The sequence below is a fragment of the Anas platyrhynchos genome, chromosome 1 (assembly GCF_047663525.1).
Source record: "Anas platyrhynchos isolate ZD024472 breed Pekin duck chromosome 1, IASCAAS_PekinDuck_T2T, whole genome shotgun sequence".
Lineage (NCBI taxonomy): Eukaryota > Metazoa > Chordata > Aves > Anseriformes > Anatidae > Anas > Anas platyrhynchos.
This window is the reverse complement of record NC_092587.1, coordinates 104,730,449-104,757,720: the sequence shown is the minus strand read 5'-3', so window position 1 is coordinate 104,757,720 and position 27,272 is coordinate 104,730,449. Positions and strand designations below refer to the sequence as shown.

The window sequence follows — 27,272 nt, the reverse complement described above, 5'->3', positions numbered from 1 at the left end:
TATTTTGTATCAAACATTTATGCAAAGATAAATAATTGTTACACTGTAAAATTATCGGTTCCATTTACAGTACATCAACTAGGTTACAATGCATGAGAGACTAAAGGAAACAAAGAGGTTTTGTTTAACTACAAACAATCTATCTTAAAACTGATGCACATTGTAGATATGTCCTCATAAAAACTTCAGATGCTCTGTTCATTTCATTACTCACAACTAGCTAACTTACATCTCTTAGCAAAATAAACACATACCCTTTATTTAGCATGGCATATTTTGTTACTGAATTAATAATCAAACAGTATATAAAAATGATCTGAACATTTGCCTGAAGGGGGAGCTTAGAGTTCATTCTCGTAGATCCTTTGCATTTTCAAGCCATTCCAAGCTAATGTTCTTAGATGACATTATAATACAGCCTGACTGCAAAATGTTATTTTTGCTTTGCTTTCAGTCAGTAAATCATTATACCTCCATGCTACTGTCCTTCCTAGGCGTCTTTGAAATCCATAGTGTGGACTGGTTTGGACTTGTTTTTGTTCTTCCTTTACTGAAAAATAAAAATATAAACTATTTTCAGTTCGTGTGTACTTGTACAGGCCCTGAATCAAGTTTGTGATCACACATGGATCATCCCCTGTTTGATGGCCATTTTTGTTGCCATAGATTCCCCAACCACATAAGGGTCATGCCCATGCTGCGTCAAGCACAGTGCCACAGTGGTGAGGTCAGGGTAAGAAACTGTTACCAACATTACCAGACCACCCTCTTTAGGAGTTCCTCCCATGCAGTGAAGTGACTTGGATAGCATTTATTTTTTATTTTTCAGTTCACATTCATCCACACCTACTCATACAGTATAGTCTTCTCCATTTCTGGCCAGAGATTAAAACCCCTCTGGAAGACTACTCTGTAGGAATAGGTGTGGATGACTGTGTGGCCACTGTTTGAGCAGGGCAGGGGAAGGTTGATCACTTCCCTTGTATGGAAGGATGCATGGAGGACAGGAGTATACGCATCCCCAAACCTGTGTCCAACACGCACAAGCCCACCCACCCACGGTGACTACCACAACCATGCCCACACACATATCCTGGAGCTGTACCCCTGTGACCGTGACACGCTAATGGGTGCCAGCATGTAGAGGTAAACCAGAAAGCCTCTTCCCTTCAGAGCTCTACCTCATTTCTAATGAAATAATGGGATATGAGTCAGATTCCTAGCAATGAATGACCAGTAGAAAGCTTCCTTAGGCATAGTTTTCATTCGACACTTTTGATAGTAGTTTTTTTTGTGTGTTTTTTTGTTTGTTTTGTTTTGAGTAAAAAAGATAAAACCGGTCCCAAAATACTTGCTCTGGAACACTGCAAAACCATTCACTCTAATCTTCACAGGGAACCCTGAAGCACACTGTAAAATGAGGCTAGTCTCTCCATATGGGTAGCATCTTCTCTGGTCTGACTTCTACAGTGCACCACCTTCCCTCACTTACATGCTAGAGGACAGTGCGCTGCAGTCTGCTGAAAAGAACAGGCATTTTATGAGCCTCTGCAGCTGCATTTTGGTAAAAGTATTTCAGTCACTGGACAGAATGTTTCACACTGATATGTTTTCCAATTAAGTAAAAAGCAGAGGAGGAGAAGTGGCCTTTATGCCAGCACGTAATTCTGTAAGTTGGAAACCTGAGAGTCAAGATCCCAACAGCACTATACATTCAGTTTTACTCAGTTACTGGTATATTAATATAAGTGAGTCAGAATTGATTTGAAATGCACTCTGAGGGAGATGAACAGTTTTCAGTCCCTCCAGACTTACCTCTGAAGTCCTACAAAGTAATGCATTATGTACCTGAGCCCATTGGAGTAATTGAAAAGACTCCTATTGATTTCAGTGGACTTTAGATCAGGCCACAATGCTATAAACAAAGTAATTGCAATGGATCAAGTAGTTTCAGTGCCTCTTTCTTTAAGAAACTGATTCACTACTGCTTTTCAGATTAATAGAGCAAAATCAGGCATGTTTTTTAAATTTCTTGTGAAATGCTTTGAATGGAGAGTTCTTGCCACAGAGTAGGAACAATTTCTAAATAACTTGGGCCAGAACTATAGCTATGTAATACAAGCTTATCTTCAGTGAACCTACACTGATTTCCAACAGCTATACATCTGGTTCAGGAAACAGGTTTTAGTAAGAAAGGTGCAATAAATAGGCTGAGCATATTGCTGGTTTGACCATCAAATGCAATCATAGAAACTGAGACATATACCAGGTTGGAATTTAAACTTTCTGCAAGGCATTCAGATGATAATGGAGATGGGTCTTTGAAGCAGTTTCTCCTTGCTTCCCTGGAAGAAACGAAAGGGAGAGCATCTAAGCATGAATGAGCTGATCATTTCTACTAGCTACAGGGAAGATGATTTGCTTTGCCTTATTACTACCCTTTAAGAGCCCAACGCCAGGCAAAATTAGTCATGACCTTTCAAGCTAGGCATGTCCTGGTTGGCCATGGATTGTGGCTTTCAGAAGAAAGGTCACCATGTTGTAGAAGCCTAAAAAAGAATGAGAAATCAGGTTCATTCAGAAAATTGGGGGTCCCTCCTTCCCCGGCAGGACAGAATCCCTTTCTTAAAGCTCCGCACTGTGCAGCTGATCAGTTGAAGTGGTTGACTCTCTTTCATTTGTTTTTTGCCCAAGAACTGTGTACTTGGGATGAACCAAAATGATTTGTTAGGTATATCATATGTGGAAATATAACTGAAAATAACCATGGAAACACTTTTTAAAAAGAAAGATTTGTTTCAACAGTTACAAACAAATGTTCAATGATATCAGAATACAGATGAATTTTAATGGAAAAAAAAAAAAAAAAGATTTTGTCTTCCTTTATTAAAAGCTTTAGTATAACTCAAAATGAATGGTCTGGGAAAAAAAAAATGTTTTTGTTCTGGTTCAATCTATTTTCTTCCTAATTTTTGTATCATTTAGTCTCTCAAACCAATAAATTAACAGCACAATCTTCCAAGATGAATTTCCAATACCTGTGTCATGCAATATTTACTTATTGGAAGTTCAGATTAATTAATTCTGTATGAACTGCTATAGCATCAAAGGCCTGATCAAAGCCCGCTGAAGTCAACACTACTATTTCTATTGATTTCAGTGGGCCGTGAATCTCTCATTGTCTTCCTAAGACTGTTTGAGAGCCTTAGCCTCCACAATCCTCTTTCAGAGGGAGAAAAATCTTCCAGAAAAGGTATGAACATATATGTCATTATACTTACCAATAAATCCAGGTCCATTATAACATGTATTCCAGATTTAGGTTATTTATATAATTGTTATTGTTATACATTAGATTCCTTTTTTATTATTTTTTTCTTTGAGTTGCCAGCCTTTTATAGTCCATCTGCCAAGGTCTTATGTCTACAGTGCATACAACTTTTCACTACCCTGAATTTGCCTGCCATAAAGAGTTTGGAAAGCATGCATTTTCCTTTTCTTTATAGGGAAATGTGTATCATTAAGACACAATCTACATGTATTTTATATGGCAGACTTCGTAATACCATTTTTATATGTTCAGTTCTCTCAATGAGACACATTACTAAGAAGAGTTAAATGACAAACACAAACTAAAGGACTAAAAGTAAAGAGGAAAAAATCTTTTTTTTCTAATTTTCTGTAACAGTGATGTAAAATTCCCTGCTAGCGTTTCTGCACTTCAAGAGAATAGGGATAACAAAGCTTCTGAATCTGTTGCTCTTTTTATTTTGTAAAAATAAATTTTATCCATAAAATATACTTCAGGTTAAACTTCTCTGACTACAATAACTTGAGAACACTCTATGAAATGAATGCAGAATGAAAAATATCATTGAAAGTTACAGAAAGACTAGTTCAGAAAAAAAATGCATCTAGATTGTCATATTTTGGTACAACACATTTTGAGAAGGAAAAAGGTCAAAAGTATTTAAGTGTGAATCAAAACATATCCTGTTTCAAAAGCTGAAATGTTTCCTGTTTGCATAATAATAATGACTGTTTGAACATACTTGTGTATGCTTATCTATTTAACTTTATGTGTCTTCTTTGACAGATACATGACGTACAAAAAAGTTGCACTGGCGTGTGGCTCAAAACTAAATTTTGCTTTTTGTTTTCAATTTTACTGCTCCTGTAGCCCATCATGTTCATATGGGATGTGAACTGAAACATCATTAAACAGCTGCTAGTCCTGCTCAGAACAATCGTCCCTTTTTGTCAGAAAGTGAATTGAGTTCTTGAGTTTGCCCTGTATCACTGAGGACCCCACCTAAGCCCAGATGCTATATAGGAGGTAATCATGATGGAAGAGGTGAAATAAAAGTGCTGACAGTAGCTCAGTGTATCAATTGGTCAGCAAATCTTCAGAAACAGGTAAAGTCCTACTGGCAACCTACTTTGAGAGACATGGAACTATTCTAATTTATCTGTGGAAAAGTCTGAAGGTGAATGTTCAGCTCTAACAGCTGTAAACTACTTACATTTTAATAGATGAAAAGACGGTGCTTTGCATATTTGGGAACAGATGTAAGCAGTCTTTCAGTATGAATAGCTTGCCAATGGAAACATGAATTTTGCATTATAGAACCATTTTGAATCAGTATATTTTACCTTTTATGAAGCATCTGGAAACAGCAAGTCCCAAAAGCCACCAGTATCAACAGCAGCAGTGGTATAGTGGGTATTACAACATAAATTAGATTTGGAATTATACCTACAAGACAAAAAGTTCTCATTAATGCCTCCCATGTTGATATACACTTGACCACGTGAGTAAAATATCAGAAATACATTACATTACACACAAGGAAGGAAGGAAGGAAGGAAGGAAGGAAGGAAGGAAAGAAAGAAAGAAAGAAAGAAAGAAAGAAAGAAAGAAAGAAAGAAAAAGAAGGAAAGAAGGAAAGAAGGAAAGAAGGAAAGAAGGAAAGAAGGAAAGAAGGAAAGAAAGAAAGAAAGAAAGAAAGAAAGAAAGAAAGAAAGAAAGAAAGAAAGAAAGAAAGAAAGAAAGAAAGAAAGAAAGAAAGAAAAAGAAAGAAAGAAAGAAAGAAAGAAAGAAAGAAAGAAAGAAAGAAAGAAAGAAAGAAAGAAAAAGAAAGAAAGAAAGAAAGAAAGAAAGAAAGAAAGAAAGAAAGAAAGAAAGAAAGAAAGAAAAAGAAAGAAAGAAAAAGAAAGAAAGAAAGAAAGAAAGAAAGAAAGAAAGAAAGAAAGAAAGAAAGAAAGAAAGAATAGCATTTATGCATTTCTTCTGTAGGAAGAGCTCCAAAAAGATGACTCAGCAATATCAATAATAAAATACTACTTCCCCAATGATATGCAAAGCATACCTTGACAATTTAAATTCTGACATTTTCTTTGTGCAGCAATGAAAGATTTCCAATTTTGTGATTGAAAAATCAAGTATTTAAAATGATTTCCACAGTGCATATAACCTGTCTACTCAATTGCTGTGAGTTTCCTGGTGAGGAAACCAATTATGGTTTCCTGACTACACAGCACTACAAGAGGAACAAACTCTGCTCTTCCCATTCCCTTTAAAAGACATATGTAAACTGTCCCAGAATAACGTGGAGAGAGATGATGATGTTCCCCTGCAGGTTCCTGGGCAAAAGGAGTGGGAAGTGGTACAAGCTGGGACTCTATTATCTGCCTAGAATAGAAGATGAGGTTTACAGCTTCCAGAAAGGGTCTGTTTTTCAATAAGTGTATACCTGTGTTTTATAATACTATACAAATAGGGTACATATTGTGAAGACTTTCTTACCCATTGTTCTCTTCTGAACATATTTTCACTAGCAAGGATAAAGGCTGGGTTTGTTTGTTAGTGTTAGATTAATCTTTGAATGTGTTTTGTTTGATGGTTGGTTTGTTTTTTAATAGTAATATAAATTTCAAAACACAGTTCATCAATATATCTGTTCCTCTGGAGTTGCAAACAGTGGGAACATCAGTTGGGAAACTCACTCAAATTCAGCCAACAAATGTGGAAAGGGAGTGCCAACTTTCTATAATACCGTGCTGTAATCCTGTAAAACCCTGAGTTGCTTTTTAGAGTTGTTCCATTCCTTGAATTAAGGCTATGCTACTACTCTTCAAGAACTGCAGGGCATAGGACATAATTCAGGACCCTAGGCATACATCTGCAAAATATCAAGCACCTTCTTTACTACTTTCAGCAAAGCATTTAACCTCTCTTTGCATGTGGGGTTGGTGTTGGACCGGCACTGTTTAATGTTGGTGATATGTACAGTGGGATCAAGTGCACCCTCAGCAAGTTTACCTATGACACCAAACTGGGCCATGCAGTTGACACACTGAAAGGAAGGGATGCCATCCAGAGGCTTGAGAGGTGGGCCCGTGCAAACCTCCTAAGATTCAATAAGGCCAAGTGCAAGGTTCTGCATCTGGGCCAGGGCAAACCCAAGCATAAATACAGGCTGGGTGAAGAGTGGATTGAGACCAGCCTTGATGAGAAGACCTGGGTGTCTTGGTTGATGAGAAGTTCAACACGAGCCAGCAATGTGTTCTTGCAGCCCAGAAAGCCAGCCATGTCCTGGGCTACATAAAAAGAAGTGTGGCCAGCAGGACAAGGGAGGTGAGTCTCCCCCTCTGCTCTGCTCTCGTAAGACCACACCTGGAGCCCTTCGTTCAGCTCTGGGACACCCAGCAAAAGAAGGACATGGACCTGTTGGACTGAGTCCAGAGGAGAGCCACAGTGATAATCGAAGGGCTGGAGTACCTCTCCTATGAAGACAGGCTGAGGGAGTTGGGGTTGTTCAGCCTGGAGAAGAGAAGGCTCCAGGGAGACCTTATACCAGTCTTCCAGCACTTAAAGGGGCCTACAAGAAATTGCGAGAGAGACTCTTTGTCAAGGAGTGCATTGATAGGACAAGGGGTAATGGTTTTTAAGAGGTTAGATTTAGATTAGATATTAGAAAGAAATTCTTTTCTATGAGGGTGGTGAGGCACAGGAACAGGTTGCCCAGAGAAGCTGTGGATGCCTCATCCCTGGAAGTGTTCAAGGCCAGGCTGGATGGGGCTTTGAGTAACCTGGTTTAGTGGGAGGTGTCCCTGCCCATGGTGGGGGGGTGAAATTAGACAATCTTTAAGGTCCCTTCCACTCCAAACCGTCCTGTGATTCTGTGTGATGTTCATTAAAATACAGGGTATTTCAGGACATATGACATGGTGCTTAATCTGCAGATAACTGAAAACTTCATGCTGTGTCTGTTAGGAAGGATTCCTTTGTGCTGTCTTTGTGATCCCCAGGCATCAGATATAAAAAGATAAGCACCATATGTTTGTTTATCATGTAGGGTATGAAGATGGAAGGAGATGAAGAGACAAGGCATTGGCTATCACAGCCCTAGAAGGAAATGCTCCACAGCTGGATGAGGGCTGGTGAAATCTTACATCCTAACAGAGACTCACCTGCGTCAGAGACAGCAGTGCAGGTTTCAAGGACTGCTAAACTGCAGGCTTGGATCAAAATCTGGGGGGACATGGAAATATTTCTTTCCACAGTTACAAGTAGAACCACGTAGGACTCTTGAAATCAACTCAAAAGCATTCTTCTTCAGGGCACTCTCTGGGGCGACAGATTACTTCCTCCCATAGATAATAATGGAAGTTGTTAATAATTAACTGAGTCCTCTGTTAATGTTTTTACCATATCTCTAAATTCTTATGAACACATTACCTGTTTCAGTAGCTATAATGTGATACTGATCTTCTGGTTTCTGTGTGTCATATGGATTTCCTGCTGGCACTGTTGGAAAAATACCTGGAAAGGATATCAGATCTTTTAGGAAAACTGTGTGTATAAAATATAGCTGTTATGTTGTTTAATAAATTAATCATAATTACATTTTCATTTACATTGGAAAAAATAATTTTTCCAGGATTAAACTGCTGCATATAAGTGTGTAAATTTTATTGCAAAATTGTGCTTGTATCTGGAACCAGCATTATGACCAGCAGTATTTAAAATGATAGCCATATATTTGTAGCTATTAGTCTCTATAAGATAAATTTTTCACATGTTCCAGTACTAACCTATGTCTGTTAAACGTGAGTAATTTTGGAGCGTCTGGTAAATTATCCTTATAGTTATTTATTATTGCAATTCAATTCAGTGTATCAGAATTTCTTACCGTAATCTGGCTCTGCTCTGTCTCCTAATTCTTTTTCTAAGACATTGTCTGTTAAATCAATATTTGAAATCAATAGTTAAAGAGTTAGATGTGTAATAAAACAGATACTTTCATTGTTTTGCTTGTGGTATCACAGAAATAGATATATTCTCCAAAATAATAATTACTTATTTTTTTCAGCATTCAGTTTTCTTACCAAAGACTACTTGCATACTAGTGTCAATTCAATTCTAGTTCATACTTCCCCCCTCCCCTTTGAAAAGGGCTATACAGTTAATTGAAATTCTATTTCCTGGTGGCATCTGCTAGGTTATTGGCTTAATCACTGAATCTCTTAATTTCTTGTGCTAAATAAAACTCTTAACATATCCAAAGTTTCATTTACGCAGTTGATACTAAAACAGTACAAGAAAGGAAGTGTTCTTGATTAATACTTAAGTCTTATTCAGATTTTTAAAATAATGCCTAAAGAATGTTGGCTATAAAGCATAAAAAAGAAGCTCAAGTTTTTGAGGTCAGATGTCAGTTTCATGTAATTTGGTTTTACAATGGGCAGCCCTAAATGGGCAGTGGTTTCTAATGTATCACATAAGGAAGTGAAACTACCAAAATAGGAATGATAGTATCATATTCCTTGTAATGCATAAGAAACTGAAAGACCAAATCATGGCATTGAGTTGTACTGCAGAGGTTTATAAGTTTACTTATGGTTATTACAAAAAAAAATAAAAATAAAAAAAAATAAAATATAAAGATTACAAAAATAATAACCTCACATTGAAAGGATGAGCACAGGAGTAGAATCTGCATGATATTTTGAATACCATATCCTAAGATAATATTAATATAATAGTGCTACTAGCCTGCAGTTCCAGGTGTCCTGATAAACTAAAAATGCTAAGAGAAATCAAAGAGGCATTAATGCCTAATAGAACAAAAGCAATTATTTCATCTCCTCTGGTAAAAACTGGCTACATTTGGCCATATATAAAGAAAGATATCAAAATACCACTAAGAACTGAGCTGTTCACTCTAGACAGCAGAAAAGGAGATGAGTTTTTAATTTGATTGTATAATCAAACCTACAGGAGCTGGACAGGAACTAAAAGTGGTTGCAATTACCAACCTATAATTAAGTTTAAGATCAGTGAATGAACAATATGATTTAAAGCCAGACTGGACATTGCAACAATGCTTAAATGCTTAAACATGAAAGTGACTACCAGAAATGCAGTTGTTGCTTGAGTATGACTGCCCAATGAAGGACTACTCTGAACTTGCTGCTGATAAAATCAGATGCAGCTACATCATGAACACATACAACCTCTCCATTTTGGCCTATGACTGGTATCATACTCAGACAGGAATGTTGTGAAAAACAACACGCTCAGATAATAAATTGAAATTCAATGTCCACATGTCACCATAACAGTCCTAGTAAATTGGCTGCATTTTTTTTTATTACTAATAGTTGAAGTTGAAGCTATTACTGAAGCTATTGGAGAGAACAGGAGGGTCTTTCCTAAGTCCTCCTGGGTTTTAGATGGCAAATGTAATTTTCTTACACTGCGGTATTTTCTTTAGGTAGTGAAAGAAATGTTATATGCCTTTTTATATACATGTATACATCTATTCTTTTCTTCCATGTGATACAAAACTATATTTCTGGAGAATAGTCTTTTGCTGACAAGCACAATTCCAGCAGCATGGAAAGTAAATAGCTAGGATTTTGCATTAGTGTATTTAGATACATAATAATGTCAATAATAATCTGTCTATTGTTTGCCTTATTGATGTAACATTCCTCATTATACACTAGTGATTTATTTATACATGGTGAAAAAAAATATAAATTCATTTTCATTGTTACTTTTATCAGTTTGTTTTCTGGAAACTCAAAATATCCAACACTTTTTTTTCTGATAGAGAAAGCAATAGGAATTAATGTCTTTATCGAATCACAGCTGGAATGGTCAGTAGTTTGCTATTGTAGAATGATTATTCCACTTAAATTTGTTTGTTTTTAAAGATTGAAATAGCTTGAAACTGAGACTTTTTAATCAAACTTACATTTTTGGATGTTATAATTTTGCTATTCTGCTATTTTTATAATAAAAGTTGTTATTATTGTATTTTATTCTCTTATTTCAAAATAATTGTGATCAGCTGTAGAAGTGATAGAATTTTGCAGATCACAGTTCCTTGAATGGCCTGTATGACCAACATAATCACCAATCACCAAAAGACAAATAACAAATAATAGACACTAATAATTTTAGAAGAAACAATAGAGGGTGGGGTGTTAAGTGTGTGAATATATCAAACCTTCCAAGTATTCAGTATTTACTTGCAATATTAATTGCCATTATTAACACCATTAAGACAATAGACAGTGACACAATTTTCTATCCACCAAAGCTGGTGGAAGAAAATAGCCTGAATCTCTAAAACAAATGTATCATCTCCAAAGACTGTGATCACTGCTAGATCATTAATATAGAAAACAGTAGGAAATACTGCCAAATTAGGTGGGCTAAATAGCTACTAAGAGTATGATTTCAAATGTATTCTGACTTCCAGCTTAGTTTTTGAAAAAGCAGGCACACCACAAATTATTATTTTTCATGTCCTTTTTCTGATTGCACTGTGTTCTAGGTTATAGTTGATGTTTCCTCTGCTGACTTATACAGAACCTATGTCATGTCTGAAAGTACAGCCAAATTGCCTAAGATCTGTCTTTTTCTGTCATTATCTGAACTAGTGTGCATCTGCTTTTTGTATCTATAAATCTACAAGTGTGAATGCAGAATTTTTTTCCTGCTGTTCTGGACTTGCTATTTTTTTCTTTAAGCCAAAACTCTTAGAAATAGTTCTCATATACATACATTGGTATAAAATATCAGAGGTATGAGGTTTAATTTTTTGCAATAGGCGCAAGAGATGCTCTTGTCATCCTACTTGATAGTAAGAAGAGGAATTAAAAATGGCCATTTAATATACTTAATGGAGAATAAACTACTGAATGAGTTGAAGTAAGCCTGAGAAGGCGTGATAGTGAAGCTAACCTTGAAAACATTCTTATTGCATACAGGTAGTTTTACTTAAATTATCAATAAATAGATACATTACATCCTCTATTAATATCAACTCCACCACTCACACGCTAAAGGAATCAGTATCATGGGCAGGTCTAATGGTGTGATCACATGACATTTGCAGCTTCCCTCATAAAACAAGAGGCATTGTTTTTCTAAGAAATGGTCCCATCTATGAAATATGACTTTAGTGTCACCTACCTAGGCCATACTTGCAGATAAAATTGTGCTTCATGTTGCATCTGTCATCATTCCACTGATAAAGATATGGCCCTCCCAGACCAGGATTTGCAGTTGGCTGATGATACATCACAACACAGGCTTCACTTCCACAGGAAGGCTCATCTGTGTACCAATTTCTAGCAGTACACATAAATAAAAAATTTTAAAAGTTGATGATAAATTTCATCAGAACATCAAGGAAAACAGTTAATATCAATGAAGAAATGTCAACCCCAGTGGCCCCACCGTCTACAAAGATAAGCTGCATTTCCCACAACACCTCTGTGAAAGGAGTTCAGGGCCTAGGCTACAAATACCTGGATCTTAAAAATATTATTAATAAAAATCTGGCCAAAATCATCACTGCAGGCATAACATTCTGCTGCTTTCTTGCCCATTTTCATTCCCATTTGACTCTTACCTGCTCCTGTGAGCTGTTGTTATTCTGGCCTTTTTCTTAAGGAAAAGAAAGTTTTTTCAAAAGACAGGGTAAAACTGGAATGATTTGAATTAAATAACATGCATTAATTTACTTGTTGGCTGCCTGCCTGATCTGAGGAGGCCAGTCTTGCAGAATTTGTCTGAAATGGGAATAAAGACAATTTTAGACTGGACCTACACTATGCTATCCTTTCACAGATTGAAATTGAAAACCCTTGCTGCCAGCTCCCCTTTGGAGAATTTAAGGGGTCATGCTGTTAACTTCATGGGGCAGCAAGTCTTTCTGCTTCTTTCTCTACCGAAGACTTGCCAGGCATTTCACCCTCCATTTCTTTCCATGAAACCTTCTCAAGAAGCAGTTTTACAGACTTACCTGAATGGTGAAACACTTCCATCAGCCCACTGGTAGAGGTCAGGGCAAGCACTTGAGGTGGCTAGTCCATCACTGCTTCTCCACAACCCAATCCAGAAATCTCCATCAGAAATCCCGGAGCCTGACTTTGTGAGGTTTTGCAACATGTTCTCTATTAGTTGCTGCTCAGCTTCACTTTCTAAGCTCAGTAAAGCCCCACCATCAATTTCACAAGCTTGGCGGGCCTCCTGAAAACCCACACGTCTAGACAAGTCCTGGAAATAAGCTATCTTGTAACAAGAATGCTTGAAGTCACCATAGCACACCTTTTGACCTGAAAAAAAAAAAAAAAAGAAAAAAAAAGGTGGGTGAGTATATTAACAAATATGACAAATGAGAAGAAGAAGAAAAAAGTACAGCATAGCATGAATACAGTGATGTAGAAGGAGGGTAGACTTATTCTTAAGCACCTCTGTGGAAGGACTTACGGTGATAAAGAGACACTGCTGGAAACCTTAGCTTGAATGTAACATAGCTCATATCCCACTAGTACATAGGAATCTATGCCTTTCTTCCCAAGGTTTCTTAAACTGTCTCTGAGAAACTGAAAACTCCCACCGACTTCTAGAAAAATGTTCTCTTCTTTAATGACTGTACCATCAGGTACTTCGGTTAAAGCTAAGATTTGGAAAGTAGCTTTTTGTATCTATGTAATTGAAATGGGCCAGCTCCACTTCTATTTGGTAATCAAAACTATTTGACCAGGAAAAAGTTTAAACTTCTCAATTTTAGTGGCAGGAAGAAGCTAACACATTCTTGGTTCTGACCTTGAGAGGCTGCTTTTACAAGGACTTCATAGGTACTCTCTACTATAGCATCTCTACATCTCTAAATACAACCTCTAGGTGTATATGGAAAGAGAGCATTGGTTTATCTAAGGGTACCTGATCAATTACTTCTTCAGTGCAAAAAGGAATAACAAAAAAAAAAAAAAAAAAAAAAAAAGAGACATGAACAATATACATTAGCAAAACTGGCAGACAAATGTAATAGAGGAAAAGACAAGAAAAAAATACTTGTCGGACACCAGCTGTAGGGCAATCAAGAAACTCCACGTAAACAGGACTTAGCAACTGATAAGGATGCAAACCTGGGTGACCAGGATGTTGGGGGAGGGAGGGAGTCAGTGGGATGATGCACACTGGGGACTGTGCAGGGTTAGAGACTGGGGAGGAACAAGGAGGAAACAGAAAGGGGTATAAAAGCAGCTATTCATGTGTAAAATGGGGCCAGTCAGTATGCTTGCCTGACTGAACCCTGCACCTCATGACTGCAGTCTGTACTGTCTTCTTATTACATCTTTCCTTAATTATTTCTCCATGTATTTTCACTCTCTGTCCTGTGCATAGGTGTACTTTCATCATCAGCTCCTGGAGCAGGCAGCATCTCCAAGCCAGGCCCCTATCACCACCACCAGGAGTGGCGCATGTCCCAAAAAAAACAGCTTCTGGGGAAGACTAACCTGAGGAGAGTGCAGGGCTACATGCTGGCAGCTGGAGTGGGGCCTGTGCACCTGGTGACAGCTGCTATAGGGTGCAAGAGTCTGTATCTTCCCCAGCCTGGTGTGGGTTGGGTGTGCACATGTATTCATCATCAAACTTTAAGCTGAACCAGACAACAAGTAGCAGAGGCCTTAGGTCCAGGGCAAGGGCAGAGGTTCAGTGCTGGTATGCCCAAGGGGACTTGCAGATGTGGTGTAGATGAGGGATGAGTGTGTAAAGTGAGCTTCAAGCTGGGCCAGCTGGCAAGTAGGGTGCCTGTGAAGCGGGTAATGGGTCTGTGATCAGGATCCAGGCTGGGTGCTAAATACATAGAGGGACTGTGCTGGTACTTGAGGGATCCAGGCAGGGTGATGGGTAGAAAAAGGCCTTGCTGGTGCTTGAGGGATCTGCTAATGTGTGCATGCTTGTGAGCTTGAAGAGTGCTATGCGTGTGTGTGCACACCTGTTTTCACTAGGGCCCTTCTGTCTCTGTGAGCCTGAGGAGGAGCGGACACAGCTGTCTGTTTATCTATAACATGGGTCCCACATGTGGGTGCTGCTGAAGACAGAGCCTTGTCTGCAGCAGTCTGTGTGACCAGCCCTGTCTGTGTGTCTGTGGGACACATGCTCAGCTTTGCTACAGGTTGAACCTGTAAATAGGACAGCTGCAGCCACATCGCCCAGCCCTGGCAGGGACCCCAAGCACCAGGCTGGACTCCAAGGACCAGGCAGGAGAAGAGCAGGAACAAGAGGTGCTGGAGGTGGCAGCCACACTCCTAACACAGCCAACAGAAGCTCCAGACGTTAGCAGATATCGCAGTACTATCCAGATACCACAAAAAATCCCTAAGATGCTTTCAAAAATCACTCAATCTACTGCATTCACAAAGGTTTTCTCTTGCCCTTCAGAGTTTTGTCCGTAAAGAATAAAAATAAATAAATAAAAAGACAAATGATGAAATAATGTCTTTTCCTTCCAGTTATTAGGCTGAGAAAGACAGATGCCCTTTTTCTGAAATGGAATTTCAACTAGAGAGATTCTCTAGAGCTTATTCAACATATACAAGATGTGGTATGAGCAAGCTCACTTTGCTGCAGCTGGACTCCAGTGAGTTTATTTGGAGGACACGGGAAGGGTTCTAAAAAGTATGTAAGGAAATAAACTAAGCACCTTTTAAAAGATCAGTTTTTCCAGTCTGTTTTGTTACCATCGTGAAATAAACTCTCCTACATTTTTTCAAACTAAATAAGAATTATTCAAGGATACCAATGTAATAAGAACTACTAGACATTATCTAAATTACTTATAAACCAGACATTTTTTTATTTTTTTATTTTTTTTCCTGTAACATTGAATGTAGAAAGAGCCATAGTCCTAGCTGGGCAATGGTGCTGAAGAATCAAGGTGAAGGCACTTCATTACAGATGCATATAAAATAATGTGTTTCTTCATCAGACTGCTTTGAACAAAATGAAAAAAGACCCCCTATTATCAAAGTAAAAAAGTGATAAATCTAAATGCTCAAAAGTGTGAAGTACAAGAATGAAAGCTGCATATGAAATCACAGCTCAACTCGTTTATATATAATGTTGCAGTTCAAATTTTCCTAGTGTTAACACAACTTTATTTTTCCCAGGAGCTTTGTATCATTGACAGGACAGAGCACACAGTGAGGAAGGAGCTGTTCAACATTCTGATCCTCATCACTGGGTGAGTGACTATGGCTTATTGCCAGAGTACACATATGTACATAAGAGTGCAAGATTAGCACTGAATTATGTAAAACGGTAATCATTTATAAGCAAGTGGACCACACCCATCCCTGTAACTAAAGATTGAATTCAAAGCTTTAATTCAAGATGTATAAGCAGATTTAAGGAGGTTCCTTTGTCCATTTTGTCTTGCTGTTTCTATTTCCCAGACAATTTTTAGAAAAACTCCTATAGAAATCTTTCATTTGGTGCACATGTTCTCCTTGACATTAAGTAGTAAATTCAGGTAACAAAACAAGCAAATTCAGGTAACAAAATATCTCCAACAGGAGAAATGGGTCCTTGCTGGCCAACTGACCAGGTTTATTCAGTGTACTTGTTTTCCAGTCAGGTGCATGTGCCACTAGGAAATTTAGGGTGCCAACTAGCATGTGCCATTTCTGAGCTGCTATAGAGTGTGTGCCCATAAGCTCCAAGTTGCACTGTATGCTGATGCACCTTCCATATTGGACCAGTGTTAACAGCTCCATGACTGACACCAAGCTGAAGAAAACATGGGACTGTATAGAGCTGGGAGAAAGACAGGTACAGTGGCAGCAAACTGTGCAATAGGTGCTACTGCAACACTTGGTATGATGCTGTTTCATGAAGCCCAGTAACAGCTTGGCACTGTTAATGCACCCTGAGCCTTCTTGGCACCATCCAGAATACAGAAGTAAAGGCCTGGCCCGTACCCAAGGGTCTAAAATGGTTAGTGAAAGCCTGTGTGTGAAGATTTGTACACTATTATTCCTATATAATTCAGACTGATCTGAACCATTTTTTTGTAGACAATTTTGTTATTGTAGGTATTTGTGCATTGTTAACTCTAAAATTCATTATTATAAAACTAAAAAATTGAACAAGTGAAACTTCATATACAAGCCAACTTTTAAGTTACTTCTCTTTCATAGAATCATATCCCAAGTTGGAAGGAACCCACAAGAATCATCAAGTCTATTTCCTGGCTCCATACAGGACAATCCAAAAACCAGACCGTGTGTATGAGAGCATTGTCTAAATGCTTCTTGAACTCCAGCAGGCTTGGTGCTGTGACCACTGTCCTGGGTAGGCTGTTCCAGTGCCCTTTCATTTGTTGCCCTCTACACACACATATGCATAAAATAAAATTTAAAAAGCATTTCCACTTTACAGGCTGATCATTTGTGCAAGAATATACATCAAAACAAAAACAGAAAACAGCAAGCAGGGAAAACAGCAAGAAATATTTGTGCTTAAGACCTAACCTGCGTGAATGAAGTGTGATGCAGAGTAGTAAGCTTCCTGGAAGAAGCTGTGAATATTTTTTGTTCCAGTTAATTTAGTTCCTGTGTTTAGGTAATAACCCTCTATGAATCTTTTCTTTCTTCTTTTAAAGGAGACTTTTATCTGCTGTCGTGGAGCTAGTTCAATGTGTTAATGGCAATCTGCAGTTGTGCATTAATAGCTGGCAAATCAGTTAACATTTTAGTGCTCTTCTCAGAGCACACTGAGATGTCAAGCTTTCAAGCTTCATTTTTTACAGCTTTGTCTCACTACTATTTTATGAACTACAAAGCAGAAACAATTTGCTAGTGAAAATGACAGAATGCACCACACTGTAAAGGAGATAAGTATGGAAACATTAACTCTAGACTATTTAAACTTCTTCTAATATCTTTATGGCAGTCAACACTCTAATGTTAATCCTAAAGCAATATTTGCTATTTCAACATTACTTTAATTCCAATTTTCTATCACAACTGAATAGAAATAGTTTTGAAAACAAGTCTATTGGATGAATCAGGAAAAGATACCTATATTTATTCACTTTGCATAGTAAGTTAGGCCCTTGCAACCCTTCCACACTGTTTGCCCTAGGCTGTCTGAGATGAAAAAACAAACTTGAAAGAAAACATTGTTTCATCACAGCACATCCAGAAAGAAAAAAAGATGTAAATGTGTTTATTCCTCCCTTGAACAAGAGACCAAAGATCTAACTAATGCAATTAATAAGATCTAAGAATTCATTCTCACTGTTATACCTTACAGATGCTCAGACAAGTTGATGTTTCAAACAACCGTACCTGTAGATGTGAAGGTGGAGTACTCATACCCTTCTTTGCATGGAGTGTATTAGTTCCTTAATCCTTGAGCAACCTTCACTCTCCCAAGCAGGGCTGCTTAGATCCCAGTCAGAAAAAGGCATAGAGAAAAGTAAAAACATGCACCTGGCTTGCTGACATAAACCCACATCTTAACTTTTCATCAACACCAGAGCTCTAATAAGTCTGTTGAGGGAAGAGTGGTGTGTTGAAGCAACAATTAACTGACAGAATGTTCCCTCTTCTCCCTCGCATTCTTGCACTGCAAAACTGCAAGGGTAGGTCTCCCCAGTTTCCTCATCAGAGAGCAAACCTGGAGGTGATTATGTTTTTCTCCCTTTCACAATACACCAGCCATACAACAAAACTCTGGCCTTGTTCCCTCAGCCCGCTCAGCCTTAGCAATTCCAGTTGCCTAGTGCAAAGAATCTGATTTAAATTCCTTTTCTCTCACTTTGTCTCACCATCTCTAGCTAAAGAAAGCAAGTATTTGATCTCAGAAGTGCTAACCACCTTTGCATTAATATGGCTCAGTTTTCATCCTTGGGTGTCACACAGCAGCTCCATAATATAATGTTTTGGTAACATTGAACCAAATCTAGCTTTAATTCAAATACTTGATACTTAGTTAAACTATTTCTGTAGGTAATTTTGAAAGAAAAAAAACAATCTCCTTTGAGAAAAGGAGAAACAAGCAAATAGCTGGTATTTCAATCAATTATGCCTCCATTATGTTTTAATAATGATGCCTCATTAAACAGAATCAGTAATTTCCTTTAGGTCCGTCATGACAGAATTCATGATGATGTCAATGAGGACAAAAATTACTAAGAGAGCACCCATCTCAAAGAGCCACCTCTCTAAGTGCACAGGCTCAGTTTCATCTACAACCCATTGGCCAAGAAGGGCACAAAGGTTATTTTGAGTAATGAACGTGACTCAGCTTAAGGTTTTGGAAATCCCAGATAAAAGACAAGCTCCCTGCTGGTAAATCCCATCTCCCTTCCTCTTGAACCTAATAAAATAATCTACAGTCCATGGCTCACTTCAGCTACCATTAGTGTTCACCTAGATTTGCAGGGAACAGTAGATGAATGTGCATAGCATGTGTAAAGAGCGAACAAAGGAATGTACAAAGCCTGCTGTAGAAAGTCCCCTGTTTTCATACTGACTTTTTTCTTTACTAGATAATGAATTCAGCAGAAAAAAGTAGAGGAACATTTGGTGCACAGAAATGTGGAACATTTAACACTAACCAGAATCCCAAAGGCCAGAATGAGGCTGATGGAGGCCTCTGAAAATAAATTAACAAAGACATAGGGACTTCTGTGAAAGAGATCATGAAATAATAGCATGATGGAAGTCAATGTAAATTAACCAAAACATTCCACTGGCTAGATATATTTCTCTCCTTGTGTTATGAAGTCCAGGCTTGGTCTTAGACTTGTGTGTGTGAGCACATTGACCTCAAGGGCTGTGTAACCAGTATGCAGGACAGAGGGTGTTCCACAACAAGTCCCACTTTAGAATGTAGTCAGTAGGGGCTAAAAGGAATGAAAATTTCCTAGTCAGTTTGATTCAAAGCTGATACATCATGTCAACTGTCCCTTGTATCATTTAGCTATATTTTGATTTGTTTCAGCTGCTGGTCATGTTTTGATATGTTGTTGTTCATGTTTTACTGCGTCATACTTGTATCCATCCAGTCTACTGAATTCAATTTTTGGTGAATCTTTTTTGGCACATTAGGTACATTTTTCCTCCCACCTTCTTCATATCTAAGTCTGCAGAGAGAATAGTCACTCATTGATGTATAGCTTTTTTCCTGGGTTAGGGTTTATACCTTAACTGTCATAATACAATTTCTCTAAAGTGATGTTTATTAAAAAAAAAAAAAAAAAAAAAAAAAAAAACTTTCAAAGATTCTGAGTTCCCTTTAAGTATTTATATAAAATATTTGAGGGCCATTTGTCTTTTAGGTAGTTGTACTTCAGGGAGGTATTTGTACAGGCAGAAAGTCCGAGTGCCTATCATATGGTCATTATCACATAAGTGAAGATTCTTAAGAGAGGCTGTCCTTCTCTTAAGCAAAACTTATGTATGACCCAGAATTTTTACAATAATTTTCATAATAGAATCTGTTTCTTGACAAATTCTTATGCTTTAGCATGTAAAAATGATAGATTATTTGGCCTGTGTTTCAGAAAGAACAGGAAGAATTTACTTGTCATTTTATAGATGCTACCTATGTGTCTATCTTCAGCTATTAACCATTCCATATCCTGTGAATCAAAGATGATGATAAAGGCCTCAGACACCTGCCAAACACCCATCTCTAGAACTAACGCACAGAAAGAAAATGGGAAAAGGAAAATTGTAAGAAAAGATACTGCATTATACTGTTCACACTGCAGTTCAGTACAATTGAACAGAATACAGAGCAATACAAGAAGCATTTGTCTTAGACCAATCCAGGTCTTATTTTCCTCTTTATAGCCATGGGAATTGATTTTTGGTTTATTTATTGCTGAAAAAATTTCTAAATACCAGCATTTGTTATTTATGCTGTTGTGTTGCCAAGTGCTTTTGGGGACAGGGAGCTGAATGGGTTATTTCTGAATAACAACTGCTCTCAGACAAATAAGACCTACACATTTACAAAAACAAGCCATCAGAAGGTGACAGTTCTGTTTGTAAAATGGCATTGGGCAGTGCTGATTTGGCTATTAAAGATCATTAGTTATAACTGCCCCCTTCACTAACACCTGGATTTTTCCATTTGGCTCACACAATTAAAATGACACTAGCTTGTTTTAGATGTACTGGGAATTGCAATACCTGCCCTCATGAAAGGCTGTCATCTTCTCCAAGCAGTGATAGGTTTATTCACTTGTTTTACAAAGAAAATAACACACATTTATTTCTTCTAGTTAGCTTAACAGCACTGGCACACATGGCACACTGCTAACAGAGCTATGAAGAAGTAGCTTGATATCACCATCTCATTATGGGTGGTGAAATGTTGATTAGCTTCTAATTATCCATGCAGAAAAACATACAATTACAATTATGTGAATCAATACAGGGTAAATGCATTCAACTAGAAAATAAATATCCTTTTTTATGAAACAATTAAGCAGTTTTAGTTGCTGGTTTGTGTGATATATAGGCATCAAAAATCTTTTAAGTATTTCATAAGCACTTCTCTCTCCCCCTCTCCCCCCATCAAATCATTAAAGCCCTGACAGTTTTTCTTTCTTTTAAGTGAAACATACCTACTTTTTGACATCAGTTCTGTTTCAGATATCTAGCACATTGTAAATTTAAAGCCTGAGATACATTTAGCTTCTCCTTTAATAACAGTTTTCCTTTCTTCTGATCATGTGAACTTTATGGGTATATATCACAGGAGTGATCATGGCAGACAGCCATTTGCTTGGATAAGGAGCCAGTGTATAGTTGCACTGTCCTTGGGGTTCATCATGCACATAAAGTGCTGACAGAGTTGCTAAGACAACCCCCTAAAAATTGCAAGTTGCCTTCCCTTTTCTTATGTGAAGGAGGAAAAGACTGATGTCAGACCCACTTCCCCCCCTTCTGTCTCCGATAGGTCTAGCAATGCTGTTCCTGCGAGCAACAGGCTCCTTGGCATTTTACAATATGTACTCATTCTTCTGTTTCCCCGGCAATTAATTATGCTTATTAAAAGAAATCTACAAAGCTACCCAAAGTATAACACTTCATAGGTACTAACAACCCTATTCAATTCCACAGATTCAAGCAGGGAGACTCAGGAGCGGTCTGTCCCCACGTGCCGAAAGATAATCCAGTGTGGAAGAAGACCGGCCTGGCTGAACAGAAAGTTGTAGCTAGAGCTTAGGAAAAAAAAGAGGGTTTATGATCTTTGGAAAAGAGGGTGGGCCACTCAGATGGACTGTAAGGATGTTGTAAGGATGTGTAGGGACAAAATTAGAAAGGCCAAAGCTCATCTGGCGCTCAATCTGGCTACTGCTGTTAAAGACAACAGAAAATGTTTTTATAAATACATTAACATGAAAAGGAGGACTAAGGAGAATCTCCATCCTTTGCTGGATGTGGGGGGAAACTTAGTGACAAGAGATGAGGAAAAGGCTAAGGTGCTTAATGCCTTCATTGCCTCAGTCTTTAGCGTCAAGACTAGTTGTTCTCTAGATACCCAGTACCCTGAGCTGGTGGAGGGGGATGGGGAGCAGGATGTGGCCTTCACAATCCTCGAGGAAATTGTTGGTGACCTGCTACAGCACTTAGATGTATGCAAGTCTATGGGGCCAGATGCAATCCACCTGAAGATACTGAAAGAACTGGCAGAGGAGCTGGCCAAGCCGATAACCATCACTTATTGGCAGTCCTGGGTATCAGGGGAGGTCCCAGCTGATTGTTGGCTAGCAAATGTGACGCCCATCTACAAGAAGGGCCGGAAGGTAGACTTAGGAAACTATAGGCATGTTAGTTTGACCTCAGCGGAGGCTCATGGAGCAGATATCTTGAGAGTCATCACACGGCACTTGCAGGGCAAGCAGGCGATCAGGCCCAGCCAGCATGGGTTTATGAAAGGCAGGTCCTGCTTGACGAATCTGATCTCCTTCTATGACAAAGTGATGCGCTGGGTGGATGAGGGAAAGGCTGTGGATGTGGTCTACCTTGAATTCAGCAAGGTTTTTGACACCGTCTCCCACAGCATTCTCCTCAAGAAACTGGCTGCTCTTGGCTTGGACTGGCGTACGCTTCATTGGGTTAGAAACTGGCTGGATAGATGGGCCCAAAGAGTCGTGGTGAATGGAGTCAAATCCAGTTGGAGGCCGGTCACTAGTGGCATTCCCCAGGGCTCGGTGCTGGGGCTGGTCCTCTTTAATATCTTCATCGATGATCTGGATGAGGGCATTGAGTGCACCCTCAGTAAGTTTGCAGATGACACCAAGTTAGGTGCATGTGTCGATCTGCTCGAGGGTAGGAAGGTTCTGCAGGAGGATCTGGATAGGCTGCACCGATGGGCTGAGGTCAACTGCATGAAGTTTAACAAGGCCAAGTGCCAGGTCCTGCACCTGGGGCACAATAACCCCAAGCAGAGCTACAGGCTGGGAGATGAGTGGTTGGAGAGCTGCCAGGCAGAGAAGGACCTGGGAGTGATGGTGGATAGTCGGCTGAATATGAGCCAGCAGTGTGCTCAGGTGGCCAAGAAGGCCAACGGCATCCTGGCTTGTATCAGAAACAGTGTGACCAGCAGGGCTAGGGAGGTGATCGTCCCCCTGTACTCGGCTCTGGTGAGGCCGCACCTCGAGTACTGTGTTCAGTTTTGGGCCCCTCGCTACAAGAAGGACATCAAGGTGCTTGAGCGGGTCCAGAGAAGGGCGACAAAGCTGGTGAGGGGTCTGGAGAACAAGTCCTACGAGGAGCGGCTGAGGGAGCTGGGCTTGTTCAGCCTGGAGAAAAGGAGGCTCAGAGGCGACCTTATCGCTCTCTACAGGTACCTTAAAGGAGGCTGTAGTGAGGTGGGGGGTTGGTCTGTTCTCCCACATGCCTGGTGACAGGACGAGGGGGAATGAGCTAAAGTTGCGCCACGGGAGTTTTAGGTTGGATGTTGGGAAGAACTTTACCGAAAGGGTTGTTAGGCATTGGAACAGGCTGCCCAGGGAGGTGGTGGAGTCACCATCCCTGGAAGTCTTTAAAAGACATTTAGATGTAGAGCTTAGGGATATGGTTTAGTGGAGGACTTGTTAGTGTTAGGTCAGAGGTTGTACTCGATGATCTTGAGGTCTCTCCCAACCTAGAAATTCTGTGATTCTATGTTTAAATCAATCAAACAAAAATATCTTGTACCACGTGTATATGCATTTCCATTAAAAAAAAATATTTCCAGTATGGAACCAAATGCTGAACATTTGCAACAAAGTACACATGCGATAGCTGTGTAACAAACACCATATCTCTTCTAGATGAAACATGCAGTGTTTTTTTAATAACACTGTTCCAAATTCTGAACTATTAATGTAGCTTAAAAATAACAGACCGTGTTACTAAAACCAGCAGGTTTCACCTACCAAAACTACTGAAAGACATTAAAGCCAGACAAAACTCATGTGTCATAAACGGTCCAAGCCAGCTGAACTAAATTAAATTTTGCCTTTTGAGAAAGGGGTTGTTATGTCTATCCAATTTATTACCCATGAAAATACATCTTTAATGATTTTACAGCTATCTCAAATCCAGTTAATAAACTGTGCAAATGAACACATCTACATCCTCAAAGGTATCTGAAGCAAATGAGCCTATAGTTCAAGAAAAAATTGTTGTTTCGTGGCCTGCCAAATATTCAACTTTATTCAGTATTCTATTCAATTACTTTTACACCAAAATAGGCACATACTGCTCTAAAATACTGTATCTAGTACTTAACCTGTTATTGATACACTGCCACAGTTAAGAGAAAAAAATTAAAAGCCTTAGAAATATAAAAGGACAGCAAATGGTGGTCATTAAAGTATATTTTTTATGATTAATACATAGGCTGTTAAATGATTAGTAATAAGATTAGCTTGCATCTTTCCTGCCCAATAGATACTTAAAGTAATTGCATCTTTGCAAACTGCATTATCATCACTTTATGTTCTTCATGATGTCATGGGACAGCAAGGCAGACTCAGCAGTTTCTCCTGAGCCTGCTTTGATCCTTTTCTTCAAAAATCAATTCCCTGGCAAGACTAGATACTCTGATAGGGAGTCTGTGAGCACTGCTCAATACATCTGCCTAGCAACATTAAGAATTACAAAACACTGGCATAACTTCTCTTTAGCAATTGCCAAATTAAAGATGACAGAAATAATGCCTAAATAGGAATGGCCTGGTGCAAATAATCTACCCACAGGAAGACTAACATGCTTGGAAAAAAAAGAAACAGGAAACCTTTAGCTAAGGAAATAGCATTTTGAAAGTGTAGACCTTTTCTTCTGTGCCCTCTTGCTGCTGTGGGCAAAATGGTTGCAATTTTGCGATTATTGCTAGGACTGCTGGAAACTTACTGCAGTTACTGGGAGCCTTTCCACAAATTTCAACCGGTACTCGTCAGTTTCATATTTTTTTTTTAATGTGAATTATAGGGATTCTATTTTTAAACATATTTGGAAAGTGGAGAGATTTGCATTTACTGTAGATTATGATGATTGAAGGCTAAGTTACTGATTTTTCAGAATCAGCTCTGTATAAGATGTAGACTTCTACATTTAATGGAAGCCTGCTTAAGTCCAAACAGTTGGTTATTGTATACAGATAAGCTAGACTGAAGTGATGTGGACAGCAAACACTGTCCAATAATTCAACAGTACTATTTCTTGCTTGAAAGAGTGCAGACTAGTAGTTGGACTAGACCTATCCATGTGCACGTGGCAGGAGAGGGGTGTGGTTCAGGTGGGAAACAGTCAGTCCTCCTTCCTGCCAGTATTTCTGGAAATAAGCATGCTAAATATCTTTGACAGTTACTGCCTAGAATGGATTCCCTTTGTCTATTGAATACAACTTCAGCCAATATATTTAATAGTACATAAAGGACTTCTTCTGCAAGTGACTTCAAATCTCCTGTATTAAATCAGCCAAACATTAGCTAGCATAATAGAGAAACATAAGACTCATCACATGCTTTTAAATAATTCACTGATATACAGGGTGTAGCCTGTATTCTCTCTAAAACCTGAAGCCTTTTGTGCACCTAGGAATTGTTTGATTATGTGGTACACATTATGTACACTGTTTTAAAAGCTGGACCTCTGTTCATTGTGCTGTATGTGTCACTTAAATGCACAAGATTCAGGTAGAAGATTAAGGGTCCAGGTTTCCTTCAGACATACCAAGAATACTAAAAGCAAAGTGCAATCTCATGGATGAGCAACCTTCACTATTACTTACAACAATGAAGTGCAGTACATTATTCATTCAAATTGTTAAACTAAGAGTTTTGCTCTACTGTATATGACTACACAGTTTACATGTTAACAGAAAGAGATTAAACATCTAGGTACACTCTAGGCAGGCAAGCTTTTACAAAATGTTTTAAACTATTGCTACTTTATTTTTCCTGAAAGATAATTTCTCTCACACACAAAAGCACACCTCAGCTGTGCACATGAACTTGCAATAAATAGGACATCATTGCAGTGGGCAGTGACTACTCCATTAGCAACTAACAAGGAAACTGCCTGCAGTCAGCAACCTACTGCTTACTACCAAAAACCTTACGACTTTCCTTGACGTTTCACCATCACAGTCTCTGAGACAGCTCATATAAAAATAAATTGCATTGTTCTGCAGTCAATTTATGAAGAGACAACATTCTTACCTGCATAGACAGAGATTTACACACGACTTATTAACTGTGCACTTAAGTCACATTGTCTAAAATTTTGAGTAGACCTGCGCAGTGCCAGGAGTTGGACTTGATGATCCTTACGGGTCCCTTCCAACTTGGGATATTCTATTATTCTATGATAAGTGCAGCCAAGTGTGTAAATCTTTGTTTCAAGATAAACGTTTGGATTTGCTTGTGTGCCCAACACACCTCCAAGAGCCCATTAGCTTTAGCTTGGAGGATCTGACCCAAAGCCCAACTGAGAACAGCCTTTTTGTTACTTTTAGCAGCTTCCAAGCATATATATTTCTGTGTGTTGGAAACACACAATGGGATCCTAAAGCTTTTACACTAAGTTTAACCTCACAGATTTCTGAAGTATTGTTTTCTTCTCCACTTTGAGAAAGCTGTAGATACACCCGCACATAACAAAATTACGTATGCTGTACATCCTTAATAGTTTACTTCCTCCTCCCACCTATGTTACAAAGAGAAGAAACATTCCCCTGTCGTTTGAAACACATCTCACTGCATAGCTGTTTCTCAGAACGGCAACGTAGCAAGTCCATGCTCTGGTTTTAAGCAGTGCCTACATTTCAGGACAGGCAGGCAGCCTTAAAACTGTACAAGAAAACCCCATGGTGCCAGGAGCCAACTCAAAGCTAATGCAGAAGTTTGGCCGCTGAGCCTCCTGTCTCTGCCGAGCCGGGATCCCAGCAGCTCCAGGCTCTGCTGGGCGCACTGGTCCAGCCGAGCTCACTCTCAGCCTGCCAGCCACTAGTCCACCACCGGGCCACCAAACGCGGGGCTACTACTGCGGGAGCCCCAGGGAAGCCGGGCTGGCCAAGCACGAAGCCGCTCGCCCACCAGCACGCCCACCAGCCGGCCGCCAGCCTGCAAGTTCATGTATCTCCTGCCTTGCTCCCGCACCCCCCCTGCTTTGTCACCGCTGCCCCGGCCGCCGAAACCCCCTCGACGCCGACCCCCGGCCCCGCTACTCACCGCTGAGGACGCGCCCGGCGAGCGCCCCGGTGCCTCCCAGCGCGACGGCCGCCAGCACAGCCACAAGCAGGGCCACCAGCCCCTGCCCCTGCCCCTGCCTCTGCCCCAAACCATGCCCCAGCCCCAGCCCCCCGCCGGCCCCCATGCCGGCGGTGCCCGCCGAGAGCCGCCCCCCTCCAGGCAGCCCGACCCCAAGCCCCCCGCCGCCGCCGC

The 27,272-nt window shown here is 39.5% G+C and overlaps 1 protein-coding gene across 3 annotated transcripts; it reads right to left on the bottom strand.

The window, feature by feature from the left end:
• CHODL (chondrolectin) lies at positions 1-27,272 on the bottom strand. Of its 3 annotated transcripts, none has more exons than XM_027449272.3 (8): positions 27,060-27,272; positions 12,327-12,639; positions 11,492-11,649; positions 8,196-8,243; positions 7,742-7,825; positions 4,654-4,756; positions 2,267-2,345; positions 412-550 (listed from the first exon to the last, which is right to left on the bottom strand). In XM_027449272.3, exons 1-8 carry the CDS (start codon positions 27,202-27,204, stop codon positions 548-550), a joined length of 933 nt encoding a protein of 310 aa, XP_027305073.1. In that variant the 5' UTR covers positions 27,205-27,272; the 3' UTR covers positions 412-547. The 3 variants fall into 3 exon arrangements, with proteins under 3 accessions (XP_027305072.1, XP_027305073.1, XP_027305074.1); XM_027449273.3 differs by lacking the exon at positions 2,267-2,345 and adding an exon at positions 2,477-2,549 and having other exon boundaries at positions 448-550; XM_027449271.3 differs by lacking the exon at positions 2,267-2,345 and having other exon boundaries at positions 1-550; positions 27,060-27,271.

What these genes read in the sequence shown, in the direction of transcription:
- CHODL (XM_027449271.3), bottom strand. Translation starts at nt 27,204, where the DNA reads ATGGGGGCCGGCGGGGGGCTGGGGCTGGGGCATGGTTTGGGGCAGAGG. An exon ending in CAGAGCAGAGCCAGATTACG is followed by an intron (nt 7,826 to 8,195) that starts GTAAGAAATTCT and finishes TATCCTTTCCAG; the next exon opens with GTATTTTTCCAACAGTGCCA. An exon ending in CATTATAGCTACTGAAACAG is followed by an intron (nt 4,757 to 7,741) that starts GTAATGTGTTCA and finishes TTTGTCTTGTAG; the next exon opens with GTATAATTCCAAATCTAATT.